Consider the following 10,699-nt stretch of genomic DNA (forward strand, 5'->3'; position numbering starts at 1 on the left):
GTCCTTTCCTCCCAGATTATTCCTCACTGATGATACACATTCATGATGTTTATGGCATCTTTTTAACTGAAGGTATTTTCTTTTTTTCCTGATGACTGCTGAGTGCAGCTCTATGTATTACTCCATTTCTTTATTTTCTTAAAATTTGTCCTTTAAAATCAGAGACCCTTACTACAGACATACTTTTGGTTTATCCTTCCATAATTTACCCTGACCTAACTTCTGATTCCCTGGGTTATCTTCTACAACCTAACCTTCTGTGTTTGCATTACTTGTAAAATCAACCAATTTAAAAAATAACCCAAAACAAAATATGATAAAACCTTTAAAAAGCATCACCTTTTGTTGTGTTTCTGTGACTGGTGAAGAAGGTCGTGCAGTTTTACATTTAGAGATATCCGGAGACATTACTAAGAGCATTTGTTTCCCATCTCTGTCTGAGCAATGAATATTTCTTACAGGAACTTGTCCTGAGGACAGTATTTGTCTTTCTAATAACGTTACCAGTGATTTTTGATCACACTCGTATGGAGTCCCAGGGCCTCAGTATAAGCAGCTTATCTTTCATTTCCCCAAAGGATTTTGGTAGAACAGATACTTTTCTCTACCCTTGTATTTTTCTTTAGTCAACTAAGTTGTGACCGTCTGATGCTTCCCACCCATCTGTGCCTTCGTTTCTTTGTTTGGCGTGATGCATCTCCCTTGGTGTCTGGTCCCAGTCGCTCCCCGCCGTATTTTGTCACCCCTCCAGCACTCGTTCCTGCCCTGCACCGGCAGTTGGGGCAGCTCCGTGCTGTCGTCCAGCTCCCGGCATTTGTCTACGAGCATTTCACCCCTCTCTCCCTGCACACCTTGAACGCTGCAGGCTCACACGTGTCGCCCGTGCTCGGGGCAGCTGGAAGGGGCCAGCCAGGAGCGCTGGTGGCCCGCATGGGCAGGTGGAGGCTGGTGGGTAACCTCTTCATTGCTTCTCAGCTGACCATGCCTTGTCCAGATGGGGCATGGTCTGCCACCCACTGTACCGCTTGCCTGGCTGCTGTTCCCATCTGTGTTCGCGCTTCCATTCCCTGTGTTCACCCACCCACCGACACTTCGTCTGCAAAGAGATGTCTCGCAGCCCAGCCTGACGTCTTGTCTGCTGCATACAATACGGAGAACCCCATCGTTGAGAAGCGTTTGGAGAAGAGCAGCAGCAATAGCTGGGGCTCTTGAGGGAAAGATTGAAAATTTGAGTATGGTTTAATCAAGCACTGTGTATGGCACAGAGTGTTTGCAAATCATCCAGCGGTTGTTTGCAAATCATCTGAGGGTTACATGCATCTGAAAGGTGAAGAGTGGGGAGGAGCAGGAATCATGCGGGAGCAGCCAAGGGGTAGAATGAGGAGAAATGGAATTAAGTCAATCAGAGGTGATATTTGGGGTGAAATATGGCAAAACATGGCTAAGATTCTTCATTAGGTTTCTCGCCACCGTTTTTCTCTGATGAAACTTGCAAAGCAAAATATAAAATGTTAAGCTGACAGATGTGCTGGATTGCAGTTTTAACAGGCTGTTACCAGGCTGGCGATGCATGCGAGTCTCAAGTGACTCTGGCAAGACTGAATTTCCCAGAAAGTCTCCACTCCTAAATAGGGCTTGTTCTCTTTTCCTAGACAGAAGCAGTTCGTTAGACGGCACTCTGCAGGGACCAGGCCGGGGTACAAAGCGATATTCCCAAGATTCCCCTCCATACAGTGCTCCTCTCTCCCCCAAGTTACCAAAGAATGACCGTCACCCTTTGGAAGGTGAGCACAGCGTCTCTTCCCAAAGCTGGCTGTTTATAGCGACTTGTAACGGATACAGCAGGATTAGATTTGCCGTGCCAAATCGAGGCGTGGGTTTAGGAAGTCTGCTTTGCTTTGTCTCTGGCATGGGTCGGTGCTTGGCGTTTCAGAGAGAAGTGAAGAAACCACTCTATGCCAAGGCAGGTTCCCCAAGCAGTTGTGTAATGCATGAGGAACGCAGGGAGAATTCCTTCTAACCCTGATAGTCATCATCTAATACCATATAATCTGGGATTTAATTACCCGTATTTTAGCTTCCATTGTTATGCATGGTATTAACGGTCATAAAACTGCCCAGTTGCTTCAGTCAATCTTCCCTCAAATTTTTCCATGATGGTTTGCTGCAGTGTATTGTACAGATGCTGATGTGCAGCTGTGTGGCCAGGAACGTGCTGCCCTTTCTCAGGATCCCATCTTGTTCCTCACAATCCTCCCTAAATATTAGGGAGGGTCTCACTAGCGTGTGCTCCACCAGCTAAACCAGATCAAATCACATCCCACAGCGCTGCTGCTTCCTGCAGTGTTCGTCGGGTAACGCTGGTGCAGATGTGCCGTGCCACGTTCTCAAAAGCAATTGCAGAAATGTCCTCTTTGCTATGTGGTCCATAGCCGTCCCTTGCCTGTGCAGGTGGGAGATTTCCAGGGGGTCCAGGTAGCTGGAGGGCTACCTGAGCCTGAGCAGGACTCTTCAATAAATAAAATTCCACCTTCCCTTTTGTTTTGAACTGCAAACGCTCCATAGTGTAGACTGGAGATTCAACCTGACTGAAATCTGGTGAAATCTGTCAAGGTGTTAGTCTCAATTCTTTGTAATATTGTCCCTGAAAAATGGCTGGGCTCATAGTTCAGTGGCTTTGTGCACTGTTGCTGTCCCTTTAGAATCACCATTTCCCTGTTTCTTGCTGAGTTTGCTGGGCTTGGTTGTTGTTCCCAGATTTGAGAGTGCACAGCCTCCCATGCGCTGTGGTGTAATTTTAGTCTCCATCCATCACTGTGCCCTGTGCTCTTCAGGATTACTGACCCGTATCTAAACACAGCTGATCTGACCTTGCATGCTATTATGAACAGTTTCTAGTGGCCTTAGTATCTATATTGATTAAAATTGTAGGTTTGTCACATAGCTAAAGTGAAGAACAAGGTGACGTGTGGGACTGTCTCATCTATTCCAGCATACTGACAAGTCAAAAATTGTTCCCTGAGGCCCAGTCTGTTTCTAACCTCTAGGTACACGTCCTTGCATTGTCTCCTTGACATTCTCCTCTAATACATCAACCGCTGCACTTAGGTAACCGTTAGCAAAGCCTGTCAGCTCCTCCTCTACTGGCAGGTGGAACATGCAGTGTTTCACCTGTTCTTGAAGCACGGTGGTGTGCTCTAAAGGTTAAGGTGCCTTGGTTAGGTGGTGAGTATTGTACACTGTCTATATTGTCAGTGAAGAGAGAAGGCTTCCATAATGGGTAATTCCAAGGAGGAACCTATGTTAGGTTGTGTACAAGACTGATTCTTAGTCTACTTCAAAGTCTATTCAATATTGAATATTTCTCAAGCAAGGAGGTACATCTTCTCACGGTGATGAACTCTGCCAGCAGAGCATATTCTGGCTTCAGCAGCATGACAGACAGCAGTACCTGAACAGTTTCCAGTTTGCCAAATTGAAGGCAGTGAGGAGCAGTGGGAAGTCTTCGTTCAGAAAGATGAGGAGGGGGGATCTCACATCTTACATTGTTTTTCCTCTTGCATCCAGTGGCATTTATGTAGCTTTTTGCTAAAAAGCTGCAGTTCCAGCACAGTGGGGACCTGCTTTTCAAAGACTATCATTTGTTGGAAACAGTGGGTGTTTAGTAGTTGTGCAAATCAGATTTATGCTTGTGGCCAAACTCCATGTTTTAGCAGTAAAACGACACTCTTGAATCTATAGCACTATTTGTTTAATTAAACTTTAATTATCTGCTCCCTGCCTCTCCACTACTAATTGTGGCATGTTTTCCTACAATGCTCCTAATGCAAGCCTTTATTTAAAACTAGCAGTTTGTATAAGAAAATCTACCTAAGAATTAACGACCTCCTCCTCACTCCGAAGCTAGTTATCAAGGGCGAAAGGATTCTGGATAGTGTACATGCCTGAACGCAGTCTGTGCCCTTCCACTTGCAGAAGCATGTTGTCTTCTGCTACAGATGATTCACAGGGCTAGTAATCATTCCCCTCTTGCCTTGTTTCCCTCTCCCCTTTCTGGAGGTATCGTTCAATTGAACAGTTCTCTGTGCATTCGAATTTTTAAGAAAATCCTAAATCTCTCTTGCATTGACCCTACCAAGAAGCTTCCAGCTCTGCTGCAATATTTACAGCACAACCAAGCACTCACCAGTCCCGAGATAGGTAACCTGAGGGTGAACCTGCAGCTTCAATTCTACCTCTTGAGCAAAACAAAGTAGTGTTCCTCAGTTGCATGGCCTCATCCTCTTCTTGGGATGTATGATCATAAGCACGTGTGACAACATGATCAGGTATTTGAAGAATGCATCACAGTGCATTCACGTCAGAATAACGACAGTGTGTTAATTGTTAAGTATTTTGAGGGTGAGTCTTAGAACCTTAGCATCGCACCGACATGAACCCGTGCACGTGGTCTCCCAGCCTCCTGAGCTGTAGTCTTTGCTAGCTGAGCCCAGAAATTCCTTCTGCTGACACAGGTCCCCTCTGTGTGAGCTTTGGGGTCTTCACGAGCAGTTAGACACAAATGTTTGCCTGACTCAGCACATCTGGGACGAGTGTCCTGGGGCTTCCTGGCAAGTTGAGGCTGTGCGTCACCTCGCAGAGGCTGCTGGGTTTCCTTGGAGGATGGAGATGTGCAGCACAGACCCATTCCCATGCCCGCAGCCACTTCCCTGTTACAGAGCATCCAGACCAGTGCAGAGGGCTGTGCCCGCTGACCCCTCTCATGCCTCTGCACTTTCCCGTGAGTCAGACGTCGCCCTTTTGCACAGATGTTTAATGGGAAGTGGTTTGGGTTTTAAGCAGAACTGTCCTGTTGGAAAGGAAACCAAATGTATTTGCTATGAAGAAGCCACTATAAAGTGCCACTGGTGTAAGTCACATCCACTGTGTAGGTCTGTCTGGGCCTGGGCCAGGGAACCTCTGTCCACCCCTGGGCCAGAGCAGCCAGCTCAGTGCTGGGTTGGCATCCAGTCTTGTGCTGAGATGGGATGGTGGGAAAGTGGTGTGGGAGCGAAGGAGGTGTCCAAAGTTACTCAGGAATAGTCAGGAGTCAGAAAGCCTCCTTTTATGCATAGAAAGCAGGTGAAAACACATCTATCTACTCATGTGAGAAGCTAGTGACATGTGGGCCAGCACACAGCACAGGGCACTGGGGGAATAACAGTCTTCACATCAGCACTGTTTCTGCATGAGATTTTAAGGATGTGCTGCTGGTTTCTGAGAGCGTCCCCGAGACCTAAAAGCAAAGAAAGGCAGAAATGCCTCAAGTGCAGAGTAACAAAGCCCACAAGATGGAGGGTTGCAGTTACGCAGGTGATAACCTTGCATCTGCTTCACTGAATTGCCAAACAGCGAGACAGGAGGGGTGTTTCCATTTTGTAGCCTTACAACACGAAGCCAGGGAAGGTATGGGCTGGCTGCCTCCAACTGAACTGGCCTCTGAGATCTCTGCTCAAACACAGACAGCAGAAGCACTAAAACCAGAGGATCCCAGATCACGGAGTAGTCCTATAGTTCATAGAAATCAGATAAAACAACAGGCCTGCAAGAGAGATTGCCCCATTTGGTGGGGCTCAACCTCTGCAACACTCAGGTACTGCTTCAGGCTCTGGCAAGCTGCATCTCCCTTCACTGGAGCATGGCAGCATCAGCTTAGCAGGAAAGCTTGGGGAGATCTCTGCTGCTTTTGGGTATCATGGGCTGCAGTATCGATTCTGCGCTCTCACCACCATCCCAGTTCAGCACAACCTCGCTGTGCTGGCTTCTTACATGCTGCTCCTGTGGTCTGGGAAATCCCAGGGAAGAAGCCCAGGGCCTGGCTGGGGCTGTTGCTCAGGTTTCTTCATCCTTGTCACCTGCCATGGTGTTTGAGTGGCAGCAGCTCAGGACTGTGAGCTGATATCAGGGTCTCTACGGATGCTGGTAGAGGAGCTCCAGCTCCCAGCCAGATGCAGTGGCCCAGCCCAGAGTGCACAGGCAATAGCCTTCGTTGTAGGAGCTGCTTTCCTCTTTGGCTGTACCAACTTGCCAGGTATGTCATAATAAAGAACGCAGGTATTTGAGGATGACTCATGAGGCATCAGGTCCACCTGGACTGAGACTAGGTTGTGCGTGCCACAGTAAAATCTACAAACACGGTCCTAGGATGAAGCTATCACAGTATAACAGCAAAGGGAGGTCTTGCTGGCTCAGCCAATACAATATATCACCCTGGATAGTTTCCTCAGCCCCTCCATCCTAATACTGCCACTGACAGCTGAAAATTAAATATGTTTCTGGAAGACAAGGTGAGGAAGCCAGTCTTTTACTGGGACCCCTGGCTGGGGAGAGCCCTCTGCCCTGTCCCTCCTGCGCACGTCCCAGCAAAGGGTGTTGGTCACCGACTTGGTTAGGCAGTGAAAAAGGGCCCAGCAGGAGGTCAGGAGGGGTGAGCAGCTGGTCACCAGCACCTTGCTTTTGTGGCCGGAGGATCAGCACGGTGTGAGAGCGTTGCCGGGCCGTGACGGTGCAGCTGAGCTGCTCGGAGGAGCCTGCTGCTCCCTCCTGCTCTGCATGTGTGCTGCTATCCAGGCTACAGCATGAGTCTCACTAAACATCCCCCGCAATCCCAACCACCTGGTCCGTTACCTCACATGCTGATGCCGGTAATGTGCAGTGCTTGACCCCGGATCTCGGGGAGTCTCCTCTCCCCGCTCAGGGCTGTCGTGCGAGTCCTGTGTCCGTTGGCATCCAGAACGGGCAGCCCTCCACTGCCTGCCACCGCGGTGCCCCGCTGCCACAGAAGGGCCTCTGGAAGCAGTAAGGACATGGGACCACAAGGCAGAGCTGGTGGTGGCATTAACAGAGTAGCTGTTGCTCCAGTCTGGGTACCAACCGTTATCACTGCTAACCGGTTGGACTGGCATTTGCCAGGCAAACACCAGGCTGCAGTGCTTTAGCAGTGCCTGGTTTAATTTCTGTGGTTTCGAGGAGAGCACCGACGCGGCGGTTCGACCCTGATCCCGCAGCCGCACGCAAGCGCTGCCTTTGCTGCGGTTCTGCTTTCTGCCGTCGAGCGGTAACTTCGGGCTGCGTGGCGTTCGGGTGCACTGACTGCAGCTTGGTGCGTTCCAGGTGAAACCTTTGTCCTGGGAGATGGCCTCCCAGGGCCCTTGGAGCCTCGCCTGGACCCCATGGACTCTGCCTTGAACTCTGTCAATTCATCCAGCCACAGCAGGAGCTCCAGAGACTATCGCCTGCAAGGATACAGGCACCTGCACCAACCCTCTAGCCTCACCCAGGGCAGTACCTCTGCCTTGCGTAGGCTTAGCTCTGGGGGTAAGAGAGTTAAGAAGCCAGCCCTCCAATTGTAAATTTGGCAATAAAGGGCTTTTCTAACTCCAGTTACACCTTTCTAACTTCAGCAAGTACCAGAGACTGGCTTCTACACTGTTAAACAGGTAGTCTGTTAGGTTTAACAGTAGCTCTAGAGACATGGCAGATGGGCGGGTGGAAATACGGAGAGGTGATGCTTGCAGGGTCACTCGTTCGGCATGGTGACAAGGTGGCAGCTGGAGGTCAGTGGATAGGAAGGAGTGGGCAGGAGCTGAATTTGCAGGCATGGGCAGGGGGCTGTCAAAGCGATAAATGGGCATCGGAGTCTGTGAGGATGGATCGGGAATGGCCAGGGAGTCGAGAACTGCCTGATGAGGCTGGGAGCTGGGGCGGGTGGCCAGGATGGGCGGATGCGCGAACAGCACTTGTCTGTATGGAGGAACAGGGGCAGGAGAGCTGTTCATTGCAGTAAATCAGCACGTGTCAAATCCAAGTGTTTGCAAAAAAGTTGTAATTTTAGGTGCACGGCATCAATAAAAGCCTCTAAAAAGCTCAGGCTGCTGATGCCTTGATCCGTCTGCCTCCCCCCACATCCGTGTATACAGGCAGAACAGCGAGCTGGAACAACGGGCTGTGCCGATGCTGGCACGTTGGGAGCAGGACTTTTGTTAGCTCAGGCGGTGCTTCAAGACAACAGAATTTCACATATGGGCTCAGTCCATCAGAAGACGCAGCCGATGGAAACACAAAAGAGCTTTGCTGTGTTAGAATTGCTAAAGGTGGTGTTCGGAGCAGGGGAGCGAGGGGAGAAACGGTGCATGGAGAGAGAAGTGGGAATGGAGGATTTTTTTCTGCAAACGTGGGAACCGTCAGTAGATGGGCAAGTAAGAGTGGGAATGGGGGGACCAAACTCAGCTGAAGGGGGGCAAGGGGAAATCCGAGTTTAGAGTGAGGAAAAGGGCTCAGTATAGAAGGCTGCCCTGAAAAGTAAGGCCTAAGGAGAGAGAAAAGGCTTTGGTGTTAGACCTGTGCCGCAGGAATCTCTGGGGCATGGTTGGGACATGCCCTTCGCATTGTGTCCACCATTGCTTTGAGAGAGGAGACTGAATGGTAGATTAAGGGTGAATAACTGCTGGAGCAATGCTGCGGGAGTACTTGGAGTAACGGCTGCTGTCTCGCAATTCCCCCCCAGGTTCAGATAGATACCTTGGATCTCGAGACGTCTCGCGGCTGAGCAGCCGTGACCCCTCGTCCTGGTCAGTGGAGGAGGTGATGCAGTTCATACGAGAAGCAGATCCACAGCTGGGACCCCATGCTGACCTCTTTCGAAAACATGTAAGTATATCTGTGTATGTATATATGTAGTGTGTGTGTATGTATATATTATACATGGGAGGGGGCAGATCATCACACAAGGAAAATCTAGGAAAGTCAGAAGAATAGCAGCACTTTGTAACAGCTGGAGTTTTGTGCTAAGAAAAACATCCTCATAAATCCTGCTCGTACTGTGTTCAGGCTTGGGATCCTCTTACTCAGAAATCGTCAAGGGGAAGACATCGCAGCCCAGCTAAAACTCCAAGCACCGCTGCCTTTGTGCGTATGGAGAGCTCAGGTCTCAGCTGGATTTGAACTCTAGTGCTGAAAACACAAAACCCTGTTCATCCTGGAGTCTTAATATTCACTCGTAGCAAATTTCTCCTGGCAAGAAACATGTTCCAAGTGGAATTCATTGAGTGCATCGCTGCTAAACTCCCCTGTTTCCTATAAAAAGGGGTCTCCTAAGGCTCTGGTTCTTGTGCATGTCTTTAAGTGTAAAATAGCTGCAGACATACAGCATGGAGTTTCTACAATTAAAGCTACAAAAATTTTGGCAGCTCCACGTCCTGATTCCTTGCCAGACAGTTCATCTTTCATCTGCCTTTTGATTAAGTCCATGTTATACCTGGTGGGGCTTGTGGAGTCAGAAGAGCAGTAGGAAAAAATACTCATCTTCTCGAGGCAGGAGAGGCAGATGGGATGCTTCTTGCTCTGTGCTGGGCTGAGACAACACTCTCTCTTTTTTTTTAATTGTTCTATTTTAGAACCACCAGTAATTGAAAAATGTTTTGTTTTAATTATGCAAGAGAGTGCTCAGCTCTGCTAAGGGATGAAGGTCCCCTGTATTGGCAATCCTGAAGAACTTCGCTTTCATCTGAAGAAGGGAAAAGCAGAACAAACCTGGTACTGGAGATTGCTGGAGATCATACCAAGTGTGAGACCTAACTGAGCGTCGACATAGGACAGGATTTTCTGTTGTTCAAGGTTGTGATTTTTGTTTTTCACTTATAAGTCCATTAATGTTTTCTTCATGGAAACCTGTACGCTGCAAAGCTCTGGGCCAGGACCAGGTCAAGGAAAGGAGTGCTGCAACGGACTGGAAAACTTCCACTCGCAGATGCTAAGTGCAAAGCTGTTCTCCGGTTATTTTGAGCTTTGTGATCCCTTCCCTCCTGAGCCTCAGCAAGGCACACATCTGGCTCAGCTGTAAAGCATCAGATACTTTTGAAAGCTGTGATGTTGAAATCAGTCCTGCTGGAGATGAGGTGCTCACCGTTGCTCTGCCAGCTGCTGGGACTTTGCTTAGAAACTCCAGAAATCTGCTTTGCACGCAATGGCAGTCTCTTTGGGTTTACAGGGTTTGGTCCCTTGCCTCCTTCTTCAACCAGCCTTCAGGGCTGCATGTGTCACGGCAGGACTGCTGTCAGGGCCAGCGCATCCTCTACCAGGACATTTCTCCTGCAGTGGGATGACGATGCCCTTGAGTAAGAGACTGCTCCCCTGCACTGCCGCTGCCTCAATCGTTCCCCTGTCAAGGAAACCTCCCTCTTTTCCTTCCTCCCCACCTCCCTTCAGGATTTGCTGATCAGCTGGACATAGCTCCTGGGTGCTTATCACCCAGCAGATTTCCCACCGCCACGTGGGGGCCTGGGGCTGAACCCCCATGCTGTAGGCAGGGCGGGATGCAGGGATGCCTGCGCTGGGATGCTGCAGTTACGTGCAGCCCACCTCCGCTGTTGAGCGGTGCTCTCGCACCCAGCCGCGCTGCTTCAGCGTCATCATTTTGGGCACGGCCTGTCTTAGCGGGCAGGGTTAGGGCTTACAGGTGTAGTCATAAGTGCTGTTGTTTCCCCTCCTTCAGGAGATCGACGGTAAAGCCCTGCTCTTGCTGCGGAGTGACATGATGATGAAGTACATGGGGCTGAAGCTGGGGCCAGCCCTGAAGCTCACTTACCACATTGACAAGCTAAAGCAAGGCAAGTTCTGAAAAGACGCTTGGCAGGACGGATCCTGGAAGCTCCGCTCCTGG

At 49.6% G+C, this 10,699-nt stretch overlaps 1 protein-coding gene across 1 annotated transcript in view; it reads left to right on the plus strand.

Annotated features, from left to right (window-relative positions):
- The window catches only part of SCMH1 (sex comb on midleg homolog 1 (Drosophila)), a 51,625-nt gene extending 40,968 nt beyond the window's left edge, over positions 1-10,657 (plus strand). Inside the window, exons 11-14 of the mRNA XM_009581058.1 lie at positions 1,653-1,784; positions 7,153-7,356; positions 8,546-8,688; positions 10,532-10,657. Of these exons, the coding sequence (XP_009579353.1) occupies positions 1,653-1,784; positions 7,153-7,356; positions 8,546-8,688; positions 10,532-10,657 (605 nt within the window). The remainder of the gene's footprint in view (positions 1-1,652; positions 1,785-7,152; positions 7,357-8,545; positions 8,689-10,531) is intronic.
- Positions 10,658-10,699: the final 42 nt, after the last annotated feature.

Source organism: Fulmarus glacialis, unplaced genomic scaffold (assembly GCF_000690835.1).
Source record: "Fulmarus glacialis isolate BGI_N327 unplaced genomic scaffold, ASM69083v1 scaffold11887, whole genome shotgun sequence".
Lineage (NCBI taxonomy): Eukaryota > Metazoa > Chordata > Aves > Procellariiformes > Procellariidae > Fulmarus > Fulmarus glacialis.